Here is an 18,250-nt window from a genome sequence, read left to right as displayed (position 1 = left end):
GCCTCTTACCTGGATGAGTTTTAGCAGTCTACACCAGTAATGAGCATTCAGCAATATACAACCTGAATATATTATGCTGGCATGCACTTTTTATGCCAACATTTAATGTGTACAATTTTTCTCCAAGGGAAAAGGAGGCTTTTCCCAAACAGTACTAAGATGTTTGTAATCTTGATGCCATGGGACAAAATAGTTTACAAGAGTGCATTTCAAGTTGTAAATAGTTGTTTACTTACATACCCATGTTGTATGAACGACAGTTGCTATTTTTGCTTAAATGTATCCATAGGATTAATATCCATATAGAGTATGTTATGGAAAAGTGCAGAAATTTACATTAAAGTACACAACAGAATTAAAATCTACTTGCACAAAAAATAAAAGCACATTTCTCTCCACCATAAGAATATTGCACATTCTGATAAGGTTTCACAAATTACTGGCTTTTTATAAAGACAGAATATGAGGTATTAGTCAATTTATAAATAAAGTAGACAAAGAATGAAAGAGAAAGCACTTAACATAACACAAAAATCCTTTCTAGGCTTCTAGGTGAGTGAAATTTAACAAAAGACAATATTGACAGCCATGGGAAGGTTAGCACGATGAGTGAGGATGTAGCGGAGGAATATTAAATGAGAGCTGAAGGGCAAAGTCTCTTCCTTATAATAAAATTAGTCTAGGGCTTTTTAAAAAGATGAAGCTTATTTAGGTCACAGCAACTTACAGAACCCTACACTCAATTTGCTCACTCAATCAACGTGAAAGGTAAGTTTTCACATAAAGTAAGTGAAATGTAATTCTAAACATTAGTTTAAAGTTACAACTGGCAATTCTCAATTGTGGGTGGCAGCCATTTTACTGAAAAGATGCAGTTTGATACAGTGACTACATGGAAGTCCAGTCAGTCCTATATTAATACTCGAAGAAAATCTTCAAGGACTGATGTAGAGATCTATTAGGGTGACATTTGGATATGGAGGGTTTTTCTTCCACTTTATAGTGGCTTATGGACTTCATTGCTGGCTGTATAGCAAATGACAACTTTAGTATGCCACCACCACTATGGCAGACTCAATTGCCAAATGTAACTAAACAAATACCACAAGAAGTTTGACTTTCAATTTTGCTGTTTATTCACTTGGAGAAGAGAGTTTACTTTTCAAGTTGTGAAGCTGGGACAATAATTCTTTTATATGAAGAAATCTGTGATGGAGTTTGCAGATCTATTTACTACAAAAATGTACTTGTTTAACCTACAAGTCACATCAGGCATAGGGATCTAATTTTACTTAGTTTAAGTTCACTATAACATTATGAGGAGAATTTAAAAAGCAATAATTTGAGGATAAAATAAACTTTCACTACCCCATTTTCCAGGGGACATAACTAAATAGTAAGTATGTACTACAATAATACAGGTTCTCATATTTAGTTTTTAGATAGATAATGTCCTGGATCCTACAAAGACTTACACATGTACACAACTTTACACACACAAGTAGTCCCGCTGGAGTCAGACAACTCACATATGCACAGCTATGTTCATGCTAAAGTCTTTACAGGCTTGTGGCCAATGAAAGGACATTTGGAGATACAAACAAACTTCTAAACTCCAGGCAATGGTTCCTTACACTGTTTTAAAGATGTTCTACATTCACATTTCTAGAACTGATCATGCAAGTTAAAATGCAGATGAATTGAATTTTCACTGCTGTATTGTGTGTGAATTATACATAGTTCCCACAACGTAGTCTACAGCAGCTGAATACTGCAAGTTAAGTCTATAAGGATTTTTTTTTTAAAGAAAAAAGAGGAAGTTGTAAGTTTAACACTTCACAATAATTAGTTTAACTCATGTGGCTATACATGCATCAGTAAGTCAAACATCCTACCAGGGGTGTAGACAAAAGTCATATGAAGGTAAGAATATTTAATTAAAAAATAAAACAAAAACAAAAAAAAAAACCACCCACACCCTCCTATGTTAAAAAATTGAAATATATTTCAATTTGGTAAACATTTCTTATTTTATATGGGATTTATTTCCCCCATACACAGCCTTTTCTAGACAGATGAGGCACTCATCTCCCACTTTGCTGCATGTTTTAGCTGCAAGAATTAGTTTAATTAGAATTTCTTTACCGCAATTATGTTACATACTTTAATAGTTTATCAGACAGTTCAGAGAAGAGTTTTTGTTCCATATTAGCACTAAACAAGAAAATCATCAAGGTGAGGAAACGGGAAGAGAAATATGGAAGAAAAAGGAAATATTATTGTCCAGAACAGTCTGTGTATGTAGTAACCATGTTTCCTCGGCGCTGAGTGACAGTCCTACAATGCTTGCTAGATCCATGGAATCTGCTATCAGTTTGTACTGTGTGCTGGTGTGCATTGTCAAAGCCACTGAAAGAAAACATTTTTTCCATATCTTCAAACACATCATCAAACAGTCCACCTCCAAAGGAGAAATCTTGGAAAGAACGTCTTTGCCTGCTGTGAGCCTCCCGATGACCCCGGAAGTGATTTTCAAAATGCTTCTTTGACCGTGAGTTTTGGTTTTGACCAAACAAGTCAAAATCTTTGAACAAGTCATCAAAGTTGAAATTAAATGACTGTTGGAATGGGCTTCCATTATTTCCTTGTCCTCCACCATGGCCAAATTGGTCATATTCTTTTCGTTTATTCTCATCCGATAACGTTTCATATGCTGTAGAAGTATTGAAATGAGAAATTAGGTCAGAATTTCACATATAGTCAGATTTAAATCTTCCTGTCAAAATCATTCGCCTTTCTTTTTTTAAGCAGCAAGCACATCAGTGATGACAAGCACAGGTGAAAGTGATACTTTCAATATACACATAATGAAGTTAAGCCACAATTTCGCTAAACATTCATGTAATTCTAAAATAACCACGCAAGTGTTCTCATGCAGTAAGTCAAGACAAAATGTATCCTGTAATTTTATCCTTAAAGACTATATTCTATTTAAATAAATTAGTATTTTAACCACCAGGCACTAAAGAACAGCAGTTAAATATTTTCTTTCAAATGGCAGTGAAATGGGGGGAGGGAGGGAAGGAGATGTAAAAAGACTTGGCAAGCCAAGCTTTCCCTTCCCTTTAAACTGTTCAACGCATTCCTATCACAGGAACTCTGTCATCCTGTGATGGTTTTCAGATAAAAACTTTCCATTTGATAATTATTAAAGCAGTAGGAACAAGCTATGTTGCAGAGGTACTGCAGCACACATCTCTAAACCAAACTGTGCTTAATGCAGAACAGTAGGGAAACAAGGTTGGTTTACAAACAAAAGAGTGGTGCTCCACATGAACAAGTTAATGATACATGCAATACACAAATCTAGGTTTATTAGACTAGGAAATGAAGTTTCTACCTGATCTTTGGCCCAGGACCATAGCTTGTAAAAATTTATGGGTCTGTCAGCATTTCTACTTCACAAGAGAACAATGGACTTCAACATGTGTGCCTTGCCCAGTTAGGACAATTTCAACTATATTTCTGTTCCTCTATTTGTTAATTTTTTTTAAAGGGCTTTCAAATACTCTACACAAAGAAAGTTTAACTCTGCTGTTAGAGAGAAGTGTGACTTGGGCCATTACAATGCACTCTTTTGTCATGACAATGTTCAATAAAGAATCAATAGCAGCACCTACAGAACATGAAAAGAGGAACTACTGATAGCTTCACAGACACAGCTGAGAAGAGTGGAGTTGCAATTACATTTTATGGTATTATAAGGTTACATTTATGACACTGGAAAGGGGGTTTTAAGTATCAGTTATTATTTTGCTCCTTGCCACTCATTTCAATTTTAATACAATTAGCCACTAGTAAATGCATCATGAAAGATCCACTTGAAGACTAAATGTTAAAGTGTTTGTTTCTATCTGAAGTTATTACAGACAGCCATCACTGAAATCATGTCACAATTCAACTGAGGGGGGGAAATCAAGATAGTAATCAGACATAATATTTTAAGACTAGACACTTCTAGCTACCAACAGCAGAAATAACATTTCTAGTTCTGGTAGACAAAGATACTGTCACAGGTGCCTTTGACCAGGAGCACTTTTGTGGCCCTATTCTAGAACTGACTAGATATAGCAGGCTGTGTGTCATAAACTGGTGTAATTTTTAACCCAACAGAAAAGTTAAGAGAGTACAGACAGACATTTCAAGCCCACAGACTTAAACAATCCATAGCCCTCTTTAATACTACCACATAATTTATATTACCTTCTGCAATTTCTCTGAATTTTGCTTCTGCACTAGGACTCTTATTTTTGTCTGGGTGGTACTTCATGGCCAGTTTGTGAAATGCCTTCTTGATCTGGCGGTCAGATGCATTTTTTGGAACTCCTAAAATGTCATAGTAACTTTCTCTAGCCAATATTAATTCGGTTATCATTAAAATGCAGACAGCAAATGTGAAGACAGACTGTGTGGTAGCCATTTCTGAAGTGCCTAGAAAAGATAGAAAAAGACTTGAATACAAATGGTCACGATTTTTTTCTCTGAAGTAGGGCAGTAACTTAAGACAATTCAATTGCATCTTTGCTAACTAAAACAGGCAAGTCTATAATGTTTAAAAGTAGGAACCATGCAACAATTAGAGATGGAACCATGTTTAATTTCACTTTTGCTCGAGAAGCTCCCTTTTGCAGAATTTTCAGTACACAGTATGATGGGTTTAGGGATTTGAATTATCTCCACACCACGCTGTCACCTGCAACAGAAATGCCCATAGTTTCTTCTTTTGTTCATATTTACACTTGCCTCATCTCCCCCCACCCCAGCACCCGCAGTCCTGGTCCAAACATTTGGTATTCACTAACTAGCCATTTTCATTGCAAGGCCCAGTATTTGCTTTCTGTATTTTGTCCAACAGCTACATATACCATTTTTAGGAATACTTGTCTGTCACCAGATAGCAAGCAGCAGCATTTGAAAGAAAGTGAAAAGAGCTGTGAACATGGAGCTACCCAAAGAGGTTGAGAAGGAACTGGCAAGAACCATTGCCTCTATTGAGCAGAAGGCCCAAGCAAGACATTCTTGTCACACACACTGGGCTGCTACAGGGCCTAGTGCTGATCTTCAAGAAAGAGAAAAGTCTGAATCCCAACCCCCACTCCTAATTTCAAAGGGCCAGTTAAATGGCCTAAGAGATTACTGTGGTGGAGCAAGAGACCACTGGCCACAGAGTCCCATTGCAAAGTGCAAATTTGTCCTTTCTCGGTGAAGAAAAACATGGGATGGGCTTGCAGTTAAATGCAGTTTTGATAACTAAAAAGTCTACAATATTCTTGATATAGAGGACTTATAATCAGTATCATTGGGAGTTAGATGTGTAAGCCCCCCATATACCAATAAGAAAAGGAGTACTTGTGGCACCTTAGAGACTAACCAATTTATTTAAGCATAAGCTTTCGTGAGCTACTGTGTACAGTATAAAAACATCTTCACTGTATTTTCCACTTTATGCATCCGATGAAGTGAGCTGTAGCTCACGAAAGCTTATGCTCAAATAAATTGGTTCGTCTATAAGGTGCCACAAGTACTCCTTTTCTTTTTGCGAATACAGACTAACACGGTTGTTACTCTGAAACCTGCCATATACCAATAGTTAACTGAGCACTTGAAATTCACTCTGGATTGAAGCTTTCTGTAAGATCCAAAACAGTTTTAGAACATAAGATCAAAGTGCACTGGGGAACTTTCAGCATGTGGCATTTGTGAAGATTAAAATAGTTGATCAATTTATCAGATAGTCGAGAATTGTACAATCTATCAGAGATACAGATAAAAAGTTTGGAGTTAAAAAACAAGCTAGTGCCAGGTTAAGGAAATGATGACCAGTAAATCTGTACACAATACACATCGTCAGTCATTTAAAAAGAAAAGCTTAATGTTAAACAGACAGTACCAATTACAAAACAGGCACATGCTATATTCAATTAGTCAGCATACTAGGAATCCTTTCGAGAAGAAGCCTAACTATCTAGAACTTGATTGTCCCTTGGAATAAGGAGAAGCTTCCAAGATATGTAGTGAGGACATAGAGTGCCCGAAGATAGAGTTGGACTTCATCCAGCCAGCAGAATGCCAGGGGATTGCACTAAGCATACTCAGAAAAATAATATATCATCTCAGTGCAGGATTAGGTGAGGGAGTGGACACACTATTTCCCTGGGCATCACTGACTGTAACTCAGCCAGGGAAAATGTTGAATCGGAGCATGGGTCCAATACATTTCTTGCCTTGATGACAGCTCCATTCTACTTCCCCTGAATAAGTCAGAATGCTGTCTGTATGGCTTTGATGGCCGTGATTGTTTTTGGAGAATACGGGCCCATAAAACATTTGCTATACACAAATTTTGTTTTGTGGATTTCCTTGATTACAAAAGATTTGAAGAGCGTATATCCATAAAAAGAAATTCATGGCTGAAGATCAAACCCAATATTTAGCTGTAACAAGACAGGACTTGATTTGTAGGCCCATTTGTATTTAAATAAATAGAGGGCTTCCTTTTGGTTCTGAACTTAAAATCAGACCTATACAGTTTATATCTTTATATCACTTTATATATATCAGTTTATATGAAATAGTTTATATCTTTTCAGTGACTACTAATACTGAAAGTATATTCAATACTATTTGTATGCTCTGACATCCTACCACCCAATCCTTTGGAGACTAGATATATATATCTCTAATGCCCTCCTAAACATTTGCTTGGCTGGTAGTATGCCAAGTGTCAGTGTTCTAAGGGCTAGTCTCAAAATGGAACTGTATTTTGATCAGTGTATTTAGCTACGAAGTGTACAATTCATTCTGGCACCTCTCTTGCTCAATACTAAATATATTAGTACAAGTACAGCAAGATTTCTAGACCCTCTTCTTTTTTACATCTAGTCTCTTCCCTTGTTCATTAATCTCAAACTTTACCACTTTGACGCTGAATACTATGAATCTGTACATGTTTTCCCACACTTTTAGTGTTTCCTGCCTGTTCACCCTTCACAGGTATGGACCTGTGGATTTTCATCTCAATTCCATAAAATCAGGAACGCTTTTCTTGAGCATGACAAACATCCACCTCAGTTAACTCCAATTGGTCACTACAGTTCATAACCTTGATTTCATCTTGAACCCCAAACTCCATACCCTGTCTATACATATCTGCCTATGACCACTGGCACTACATTGCTCAGGTAAACCCTTTTATTCCACTTATGCTGAAACATTTGCCCAATCATTTAACACCTTGATCACTAAAATGCCTTCTTCCTCAGACTTCCAAAAATCAGCTTTCCCAAAACCAGCAAGTGTACAACACTGCTGCACTTCTCCCATAAGTAGCCAGAAATCAGAAGTGCATCTGGCCTCTCTCTAAACACCTCCATGGGCTTCCTCTTCATTCTAGTATCCTTTTCAAAACTGACCTCCTTATTTATAAGATTGCCCTATTCTCTCATAGATAGAGTCTATGCACCCCTGCTCATTCTAACATCTGACTTTATCCACTCCCACTAGTGAAGGGCAGTTTGGCCAGAAAGGACTCCTGCACCTCCCAAAAACTGCTGCAAACTACCCCGCCCCCCCCATTCCTGCCTTCAAATCTTTTCAATCCACCTAAGCTTCTCAACTTCTATGACTTGTATACTGGCATTATTACCACATGCACACATTCCAATTATTTTAAACTACTCTTTCCTGCAAAACAGTTTTATACTACATATTGTCTATTGTCTTATATAGAAGTTGTAAAGCATTTTAATTTTTATATGAAAAATAACACTGAAGTTGTGCCATATTTTAAAAGAAACCCCAGTTCAGATTAAACTGGTTGTTCTTCAGAATGTTTTAGACAAAGTTCCCGAAAACACTATTTCTAACAATATAAACCTTATGCAATGCTCAGCTTGTTTCAACATCCCCATGGTATTCAGACTTAAGACCAATGTTGAAAATGGCTAATGTTTAAAAGTACTTTAATTGACAAAAGGCTATCACAAAACACCAGCAAGGCCTGTATATTAGATTAGCTCTAACTATTAATAGCTGACAGTGTATTTTCTTTACTACAATATGAATTTACTAACCTAGCATTATGTAAAATAGATGCATTTTTTTTGGCAGCATAAAAAGCTTTATTTAAATCCAATTTAGTATCAGTACCTTTATTATAACAATTATTTTAAAAAAACCCACTTGTCACCATTTATTCTGCATACCTTTCTTTTATTTCAGTTCAGAAAGACAGATAAGTTTCACTTTCCTTCCCTCATGTGCTAGTTATCAAAATGCTGTCATATTTGAATGAAAACGTTACATGAGAGCATTCAGAGCTTTAAACTGTTTTAAGTATTTCTGGGTTTTTAAGTGTGTTAGAAAAAAATATATTCAAGTTAATTAAAAAAATCCTTATTAGGCTTTAGCTATCAGACACAATTCCTTAAAAACAGTCTTGTGATTTTGAAAGAGAATCAGTGAGAGAACCTGACCTCAATGCTAGGGGGAACCTGTGAAGACCACTGCAGTTTGTATGTGGTCATTTAGTTGCTGACCCCCGCCCAAACCTCACCCATAACGTCCATGCAAATAAAATTTGGGGTTTACTATTATTCTGGAGAATTCATCATGGAGACAAGTGACTGAAGTCTGGGAGGGGAGGCTATTGCCTCCCCCCCCCAGTCCACCTTTCTCACAGCCCTCCTAGCCAAATTAAACCTCATTACACTGACTGGACACAACCCTGTTTTAAAAAAAAAAGTTTTAAATAAACCCAGTGTCCAAACGCCAAGGCAGCAGCGCAGCACCACACAAGCACAGATGCCCCCACACCGAGGGGAGCTCAGCACTTCACACACCCTCCTCCCGGGGGAGAGGAGAGAAGAGAATACAAAGCAGGGCCTGAGAAACATCAGAGTGACCTGAAACAAAAACATCCCACCCCAAAGAGCAGAGAAATCCCGACACCTTCCCCCCCCGGCCTCCCTCCACCAGCCCCAACGCAAAAGCCGGGGCGCTGTCGCCGCCTCACGACTGCGCTCACCTCCCGCCCCGCGCGCGCGCTCCTCTCCTCCTGCTCTGAGCGGACGAACACGGCGGCCGCAACCGTAGATCGAATCCTACACGAAGCGCTACACTATTGGCTGCCCTATCTCACGTGACACCGCCGCGTTGGTGCACGTGGAAGGGTGTTGTGAACCCTGAAGAGTCACGTTACTTCCGGCTGATGAGCCGATGGGGGGGTCAGAGCCCTGGGGAAGCGGAAGTGGGGCGGCGATCGGGGCGAGCGTCCAGGGGCTGCCGCTGTCTCGGCGATCCCCGCGCCCCGCGTGTATGGTTCCCCCTCGGGCTGGGTCCTCCAGCGCCCGCTATGCCCCGATACTGCGCCGCGTCCTGCTGCAAGAACCGGGGAGGCCAGAGCGCCAGGGACCAGCGCAAGCTGAGCTTCTACCCGTGAGTGCCGGCCGGGCGGTCCCGCGGCGGGAGGGGACGCTCCGCTGGAGCCCAGGGCCCTCCCATCCTGAGGCAGCAGCGCCAGGGCGCGCTCGCACCCCCTCGGTGCTGGGCCCGTCGCCCTGGGAGCGGGGCCTCTCCCTTGCCTGCCTCGCCGGGCGCCCTCGCTCAGCCCGCTCCTCGCCCTCCCTCGGGCCCAGGCCGCACCAAGCGTTCGCTGGGGTGTCTCTGTAGCGGGGCGCAGGACCTGCTGTCTATGGGCTCTAGGCCCTGTGCTTCAACCTCCTCATAGCCCTGCTGGGCGGGGGGGAGACCGGCCGGGGCGGGGCGGGGGGCTGCTCTGGGAGCTGCAGTGCGCCCCTACGCGCTCCAGTTCCCCCACTCCCTTTCCTCAGCCCCGCTCTGCTCGTTGCCCAGGCCAGCTCGTGGCTTGCTGCGCCTCTGGACAGAGGTTCTACCCGGTCAGTGTTTAGCTAGGGACGGAGTAAAACATTAAACGAACACTAAAGCGTTATTAAAAGCAGCTGGGGGGGGGGAGGGTAGAAGGGGGTTCGGGGAGTGGGTCTGTGTCAGGGTGAGCCCAAGGAGGCTGGGGATCTGGTTGCCCCCTGGGATTAGGGCATGCTGTGGACTCTGCAAAAAGGCTCCAGGCTAGCTGGGTCTTCAGCAGGTGCCAGGAAGCTCTGATGAATTTTGCCACCAGTCCCCACCCCACTACTGACATCTACAGTACTTTTCACATCCCCCGGACACCCTGTGACCATTTATACCTTAACATCAAACTTCAAGGTTGTGGTTTGAGTGTGACAGTGATTGGATATGTGTATTATAGTTGGCTACATGTCAAAACTAAAGAGATATTTAAGGAGCTGAGAATCCTAACCTTTTTGGCGTCTTGTCGTGTCTTTTTGGTGAGAGATGTGAACTGAGGTTGCGCTGAATGATAATGTTACTGTACGTGGAAATGCTTGACTTTTTTTTTTAGTGCCATTGATATTTTTCACTGCCATTGATAAGACTGATTTTGATCTATGAACTTGATCTATGAAGGTTGATCTATGAACTTCCAGATGTGATAGGCAGGAAACTGACTCACTAGACAAGTTTCATGGCTTTGCTTACATTGTTTCTGTTTAGCTCTCCCCTACATTCTGTTTCCCCTGGGGTTTGTCTGTCACTTTGCATAACAGTATTTTAAAAACAAATTTTAAAAAAATCCTGCCACTGTTGGTGCTCTCTTTTCCTTTTCACTTAATTTGGATGATAAAAATTACTCTAGTCAGGTTCCTTTTATTAGCTTTTAGTCTTTCACTTTCTAGATGTCATGGACTAATCAGTGTTACTGTTTGGGTTCACATCACTGTAAAAGAACGTTTAGGGAGAGGGAGACAGAAACACTATTATTATTATATTTTATACAATTATTTTTTAACCTAAACTAGTAGAGTGGCTTTTTGATTAAAAAAAAACCCCAAATTTAGGAATGTGCACAACTAGATTAAGAGAAATATAATTAAAACAAAATTAAAGTAATAGGTGGAATCCAATAATTTGAGAATTGCTTGCTTATTTGTTAAAACAAAATAAGGACCACATCCTCCTACTTTTCTACTGAAGCAAGTATTCCCAGGGCCTTCACTGGAAACTGTTTTTTGAACAAGGGTTCCCAGATCAGCCCATATTAGATGTTTTTGGGGCCAGGATGTCACCTTTGACGTCAGTGGGAGTTTTGCCGTTGAGTTCAGTGGAGCCAAGATTTCCCCACACATGATTATCTAGATGTAAGTTTCATGGTTACCAGAATTAGCACTTATAAGCACTATATAAAAACTTAGGATAGATTCTTGTGTAAGGGAAGATTTAGGAGTGAGATGAAGAGATTTTATTTAAAAAAAGTATAAAACTAATTTTGTGCGAATCTTTTAAACCAGGTTTCCACTTCATGATAAAGAAAGACTTGAGAAATGGTTGCGGAATATGAAACGTGACACGTGGACTCCCAGTAAGCACCAACTCCTGTGCAGTGACCATTTTACCCCTGACTCTCTTGATGTGCGATGGGGAATTCGATATTTGAAACATACTGCAATACCAACTATTTTCTCTTTGCCTGATAATCAGGTAATGTGTCACTTTATTATTTAATACAGCGCTGTGTTGGCTGGATATTAGTATAGTATAATTTTCAAAACCATACATACAAAGTAATACTTGGAATTTTTTTCTTTTGAACATCTAATAGTTTCATACTTTTGATTGAGACCCAATCTTGGAAGTGTTGCTGTTAGGTAATTTCTGTCCAAATACTAATGTTTCTTTTACAGCTGCTATTTTGTTTCAAATAGCTAATTTTGTCAGGGCCACCTTATTAACAATAAATGTATTCATATGGTATAAAAACATTAGCTTTTTAAAATGTTTTCAGTTTCAGCATGTGTATGTCTTTTCTTTCTTGACTCTCCTCTCTCTAATATAAAATTCACTAAAGGATCAGGAGTCCAGGCTCAAATTATAAAAATATTGCTATTTTTCATTGCTGTGTATTTTCATTGGCATATCCCTGCAAAGCAGTTACTGCTTTATACAGTATAATATACCATAATGGGTTATCATCTGCTTCTTCATAAGTTTTTTAGAACTTCAGTATACTTTGTTATACCAATAAAATAAAAACCAGCAGGATCTTATTAAAGGGAATAAGACAAAATGCCACATTTATTGTGAATACAGAAAGAATCATAGTAAGCAGTTAGTTATAGCTATAACATTCCATTCAATTTCATATTTATTCACACATTCATATTCTCTCTCTCACACACACACGTTCTGCAAGGCTATTATCATAGTTACCAGACTTAGAGTTGCTCGTGCCAAGCCACTGGCCAGGTGGCCTGGACATGAGGAGGGAGCAGGGCCTTGTCAGATGCATATCTGATGCTCCTGGAAGTTGGTTTGCAGAATCAGACCCCAAAGTTCTCACTTTCTTTTTATAGGAATTTATTCCTATGCCAGTCTATGGGAATTGTGTCATCATGCTGTTGCTGAATCAGTCAGCAGATGGCACATTCCTGATGGCTCCGTGCTGTCAGAAGTTATCTTGTTCTTCGGTTCTCCCGTCCTTGAGACTGTGGGGTGGATTCCAGTCTGCCCTCCGGGGGTCCTCTGGTTGTTTCTACTTGACGCCTTCTTTGGCCTATGGACACTGGATTCTTAGGCTGGCACCTCCCTGATCATTCAGTTATTATCCACAGCAAACATCCATCCACATACATCCGCTATCTCTATTTTAATCACGATTGTCAACAAAGCGAGATGAATACAACAAAAGGGCGGGGAGTCTCTGTGTGCTGTTGTTACAAAATATCGCTTTGAGTCTCTCTCTGTGTGCGTAGTTGTTGTTACAAAGTATTGCTCTGAGAGCAGACTCTGTCTTAGGATGTACTAACACAATTAGCAGCTTGCAAGTTTCACACAGAGAGGGAGAGAAACAGTAAAAATAAGAGACCAAAAACCAAGAGACCTCTTAATAATACCCTGGAATTTAAACTATGGGGAATCAAACTCGTTTGTGATTTTAATACAGAACGTCTTTAATATGATCCAACAAAACAACTTCATATACTCTTTCAGAAGTATAATACTCAAATCTTGTTTAGTTAAAATTTTCCAACACGAGTTGCTTTCTCAGGTATTCCTTTTACACAGAAGTATAAAAAATGGTTACATCCTGTAAATGGTAATGGACACAGAATCGTTTTACACTTTGTATGAATAACAACTGGGATCTGCTTTTAAACTATCCAGAGTAAAATTTGTAAGGACTATCAGCCTTCTTTCATCTGATCCCCATGTTGTGTCATGAAGACATTTCCCATTCAACTGGTCAGGTAAAGACCCAGTGCTTCACATATATCGTAGTATTGTTTTTAATATAAATGTTTTGAAGGAGACTACAGGGGTTTACTACTTTTTCTCTGAAGCATCCAGTAGAGAGAAGTGTTGGAGGCAGGGTACAAAGATGGATATTTAGTTTCCATCGTAGCTTAATTTATAAAACTGAAATTTGTGTCTATCTAGCTACTTTGATATTGAAAAGGAAAACATTTAACACAGACTTTTGAGATTTAAAATATAATAAATGAATTCCAGAAATAAGTGTGGGTTTCCTTGAATTGCAGGTGAACTTAATATAAACAGGTTTTCAATCTCTAGGATGAAAACTATGAGTTTCTTAAAAATATGGAAAGAAAATCCAGCAGTTCATGACACAGTAATAGTAATTTTTTGGGATGATCTCAAAATCTTTATGGAATTAAATTATTATTTTCTGTATTACCATAGCTGCTAGAAGCCTTACTCATGGGGCAGAACCCCATTATGCTGGGCACAGTACAACACAAAACAAAAAGATGGTTCTTGCCTCAAATAATTATTGCTTAAATATTAGTTTGTTGCTAACTATAGGGAGAGAAAGGTAGTGATTTGCATTTAGCAGAAGCATAACCTTCCTTTTTTACGTCTGTGTTCATAGTCTAATCACAATCTTTACAGAGGAGATGTTACGTAGATAATTGATCTATAAAGCTGTACGAATACTTTGAGGTTATGCTGCCAATATTTTAACAACAGTTTCCCTGTAGCTTCTTCCCAGTCAGCAATACATGAAACATTCCCTGGATGAAACTGTGTTTTGGGAATCCCCAAAACGAGGAGGAGGAAAGCATCAATTTTATATTCCTCTCTCGTCACTGGCAAAAAAAAAAATTCCACCTCTATTCAAGGCACTATAGCTCTTAATATTGCATGCTTCCTCCTCCTCACCAGCACCTCATGGAGGCTCATTTCACTGCCTGTATGTGGCAGCTGTTCCGGACACTTACATGACCCCCCTTACTGTAGAATCTGAAGGCCAGATCCATAAAGATGCTTAGGCACGTATGTCCTGACTCCCAGACTTTGTTTATTTTTTTTATAGGAGTATCTCACTGGGGTATAGTGTGCATCTCTCATGAACTCCTAGAGATGCAAGGTGATGCTTTAGGACGCTTCCCAAACTCAAGTGACCTTTTTACGTGAAAAATATATGTGAATGGGAAAATAATTAAGATCCTATGCTGCAGAAATGGAGCCTAGGTGATTGCTCATTTCAACACTAGGGATCATTTTACATTGGCTTGTGTTTGTTTTTAAAGCTATCATGGAAAAGACAAGGGTTAGGAGGTTTTTTAATGAACGCCTAGATTCTCCTTCATAGGGTCCAGTGCCTAGTTCTACTAACAGGTGCTCTGACTGAGAGGAAGGCCAGTGTGGCACAAGAACTCTTGAGATGTGTGTTTAGCCTAAGGAAAACATGTAGATATGAAGGATATCTCTGCTCCTGTATGGATGCCCACTGCTCAATCAGTCAGATAGTGATGGGCCTTCATTCCATGCTTTGGAGATTGTGTTTTGAGTTTTTATTCCTTAAACCATAGTACAGCTCCCTTGCTCACATGCTTGAGGTACTGCAGCTACATATTGAGGCTCAGTCTTATGTCTCGGTACAAAACAAATGGGGATTCCTCAAAGCTCTACTTGTGAGTGCTCTACCCTGATGGGATTTTTGTTTTTTGGGTTTTTTTCCCTCCCTCTCTCTGTCCAGCCTAGCTGTGGTTCTGGTAGAACCTTAGGTTAGAATTTCAAGAGAATCTGGGTGTTTTCTCAGTTTTCTCATCTCTGAACAGATGAAGCAGGGCTCAGCAATCAATCAAAGAAGCCCTGTTTCAGCTTCTGGTAGATCAGAGGAAGGGAGCTACCCTGTATTCTTAAATCTCTAGGACTGACTGAGCATTAGGTACCCACTTTAGAGATGATAGCACTGCAGGTAGGGAAACTACTTTTGCTATTTCCATAACTTTTTCAATCCTTTAAATTTTGAAGTGTGTTACAAAACTAAATTGGAATGCAATGGAACCCATGTCACTCTGCTGAACTCCTACTTAATTCTTATCTATGAAGGACATGGAAAACACTGAACAGGTTGATCAGTCAACAGTATGGGTGGTCTGGAATAGGCATATCTTTATGAATGTACACTTTAGAATGACTTGTCTTTTTTCACCACACACCATTTTTACATCCTGTCCCCACATTCTTATTAATACTTGCCTGTCTTATTTTTATATTTAGTGAGCAAAGTTAAAGTTGCTTACAGGTTTTTGTTTTGTTTTTATTCTTAGTCTACTGGCCTAACATGACTACAACTTCTACAGCTTACCCTCTTCAAAATCAAACCTATTGAAAAAATATACCACACAACGTTAGTATATTTTTATATTAATGACCAACATATCAAAAAGCTTATGTAGATTTTAATCCTAAACATGGGGGAGAGGTGATTTGTGTAGATGGGGAGAAGAGAGAGTAGCCAGGGAAGCGCAAGCCTTGATGATGATGATAAAAACAGAAGCAGTATCAATGTAAGATCTTTCCCCTTGTTAACTTACCATGAGTCATAAAATAAATGTCTCCATCCTTATGAAGTGTTCAAACTTTCAACACCATGCTTGCTTGTATATTTAAAATTAAACCTGTGTAGATGTGCATGCATACCACATATGCATGATTGCACACATACATCCATATAACCCACTTCAGTTACTTATGCACTGAAGATCTAGGTTTCTTTTCTACCATTGTACTAAATTTCTGTAAAAGTAAAGTCGCTTGGCGGTTGTCTGAAAGAACCATCAGTCCACTGAATTACATTAGGTGGAAAAAACAGGATTTTCTGCTTTGCTGCTTCAGTAATGCAAAAGCAGCATACTCAATCATTAATTTGTATCGAATAACATGTTTGGGGATAGAATAGGAGAAGCTAACCAGTTTGTCAGAGAAAGGCAACTTGTTGTTTCTATTGTATGTGTCATCAATTTACATGAAGAATTCTAAAACAATTTCAGGTTTATAAAAGTATTTTACATAGAGTTTTTTAGACCAATACTTGAGAGTGCCTCTGGTGGTATACAGAGTTTAAGGAAAACATTCTATTGGAGATAAATATATGGATTGTTGGCAAATTACTGGTTTAATCTTTGAGCAATATTTTAAAAAATTGTGATTATCCAAAAAATAGTTACTCAATAGCACATTACAGAATGAGGAAACTTTTGTGCATTATATGCAGTTATAGTTAAAAGGTGTCATTTCTCCTCCAGGAAAAAGACCCTTCCCAGCACAAGCCACAAGAGATAAAAACAGAGGATGGGGAGGACATCCGTGTGTGTGCAGAGTCAGATAATGTATCTGCATCGTTTGAACCTTGTTTGCCAAAGAAAAGTGTCACAATTGCAGAAAGGCTAGATGAAAACACTGAAGCAATTTGCTTATCAACCCTGAGCAAACCTCCACAAAAGAAAGTGCAGTTTCAGAATACAGAAAACTTACAAGCGGGCACCATAATTCTTAGTTCATCTGAGCGGCATATTCAACAAACACCTGTTTTAATGGCAGAAGCTGTCCAGAACATAGAAGCAAGTAATGTTCCTACGTCGGTAGAGAATCTTTTAAGTTGTACAGCCACGGTTCTGCAAGTTACAGACCCTGAATACCTGGATTCATCTTTGAAATTTAAAAATGCGGCTGGGCCAGTTATTGACCATCTAGCTGAGAATGCTAACTCACATATTGCAGTCTGCTCTGTGGAAGTACAGCCAAGTGAAAACGCAGTTTTTCTCAGTACAATCACACGAACTATTGAACAGTTTAATGGAAATAACGAATCTGTCATTGCTATCATTGTACCTGCTGAGTGTTCTAAAGAGTCTTCGATGGTAAGTAGTTCTTTCATGCCTATTAAACAGGAGTTCATAGACATGGAAGAAATAGAAATTCAAAAATCTGCATATATAAACAATAATGGTGAAACTGAAGTATTACAAACTGAGCATTCGTATTGCAGACAAGACATAGACAGGGATCATCTCTGGCAAAAAATTGCAAAGCTGCATTCTAAGATAACACTCCTTGAAAAACAGGAAAGAAAAACTTTAGGTAGGCTCAAATCCTTGGAAGCTCTTATTGGACAACTAAAACAGGAAAACCTGCTTTCTGAAGAAAAGCTCAAGATTGTAGAAAATTGTTTCACAACATTTGAAGTGACTATGATTCAATAAAATCTTTAAAATGGGTGTTCTAACATGGCTTTTTTTTAGTCTCTTTGATTATCCTTGTATATAAATGATGCATCTTTTTTCCATGATGCCATATTAATGATAACACAAAAATGCTATATAACAGGTGTTCTTGAAAAAGTTATGTCATCCATTCTGCTGAAGCCCAGTGATAGACTATTGCCCACAAACGTGAATCATAAATGAGCAGAATAAAAGGAACATCTAAAATAAAATATAAAGTCGTGGAATAAAAATGGGAGGAACTTTCTCAGATTCAAGCTTCTCTAGAATTTATAAGCCTTACAGTTCAGTACAAACCAAGTGGAGATCACAGCTATGTGGGGCACATAATAAATAGTTATAGTCAACTTGTCCCAGTTCACTCTCAAATGAGAAAGAACAGTTTAGAGTTACTGCTTCTTAAACTGGGAGGTATAATATACATTGTGTACTGACATCATGTTTGCTGTTTATATCCTCATTTAGTATTCATTCTAATAGCTTTTTGTACAGGTTGACCTTAATTAAAATTGCATTTATACAGTAAAACAAAGTTTGCCCTTTCTTCTTCAATAAGAACATTATTTCTAGTTGAACATTAG

The 18,250-nt window shown here is 38.9% G+C and overlaps 2 protein-coding genes across 4 annotated transcripts; one reads left to right on the top strand and one right to left on the bottom strand.

Annotated features, from left to right (window-relative positions):
• Positions 1-207: 207 nt before the first annotated feature.
• Positions 208-9,226, bottom strand: DNAJB9 (DnaJ heat shock protein family (Hsp40) member B9). Its single transcript, XM_048836066.2, has 3 exons — positions 9,086-9,226; positions 4,264-4,491; positions 208-2,713 (listed from the first exon to the last, which is right to left on the bottom strand). The coding sequence occupies exons 2-3, from the start codon at positions 4,478-4,480 to the stop codon at positions 2,277-2,279; spliced, it is 654 nt and encodes a 217-aa protein (XP_048692023.1). The 5' UTR covers positions 4,481-4,491; positions 9,086-9,226; the 3' UTR covers positions 208-2,276.
• A 60-nt stretch (positions 9,227-9,286) lies between these two features.
• On the top strand, positions 9,287-17,671 carry THAP5 (THAP domain containing 5). Of its 3 annotated transcripts, none has more exons than XM_048836064.2 (3): positions 9,287-9,495; positions 11,427-11,616; positions 16,692-17,671. In XM_048836064.2, the coding sequence occupies exons 1-3, from the start codon at positions 9,413-9,415 to the stop codon at positions 17,646-17,648; spliced, it is 1,230 nt and encodes a 409-aa protein (XP_048692021.2). In that variant the 5' UTR covers positions 9,287-9,412; the 3' UTR covers positions 17,649-17,671. The 3 variants fall into 3 exon arrangements, with proteins under 3 accessions (XP_048692021.2, XP_048692022.2, XP_074980523.1); XM_048836065.2 differs by lacking the exon at positions 9,287-9,495 and adding an exon at positions 9,830-9,956; XM_075124422.1 differs by lacking the exon at positions 9,287-9,495 and adding an exon at positions 10,266-10,284.
• Positions 17,672-18,250: the final 579 nt, after the last annotated feature.

The sequence above is a fragment of the Caretta caretta genome, chromosome 1, assembly GCF_965140235.1.
Source record: "Caretta caretta isolate rCarCar2 chromosome 1, rCarCar1.hap1, whole genome shotgun sequence".
In the NCBI taxonomy this organism is placed as follows: domain Eukaryota; kingdom Metazoa; phylum Chordata; order Testudines; family Cheloniidae; genus Caretta; species Caretta caretta.
Note: the sequence above shows the minus strand (reverse complement) of the source record. Positions and strands in the feature narration are given on the sequence as shown.

What these genes read in the sequence shown, in the direction of transcription:
- DNAJB9 (XM_048836066.2), bottom strand. Translation starts at nt 4,480, where the DNA reads ATGGCTACCACACAGTCTGTCTTCACATTTGCTGTCTGCATTTTAATG. An exon ending in ATTCAGAGAAATTGCAGAAG is followed by an intron (nt 2,714 to 4,263) that starts GTAATATAAATT and finishes ATACTTCTACAG; the next exon opens with CATATGAAACGTTATCGGAT.
- THAP5 (XM_048836064.2), top strand. Translation starts at nt 9,413, where the DNA reads ATGCCCCGATACTGCGCCGCGTCCTGCTGCAAGAACCGGGGAGGCCAG. An exon ending in CGCAAGCTGAGCTTCTACCC is followed by an intron (nt 9,496 to 11,426) that starts GTGAGTGCCGGC and finishes CTTTTAAACCAG; the next exon opens with GTTTCCACTTCATGATAAAG. An exon ending in TCTCTTTGCCTGATAATCAG is followed by an intron (nt 11,617 to 16,691) that starts GTAATGTGTCAC and finishes TTTCTCCTCCAG; the next exon opens with GAAAAAGACCCTTCCCAGCA.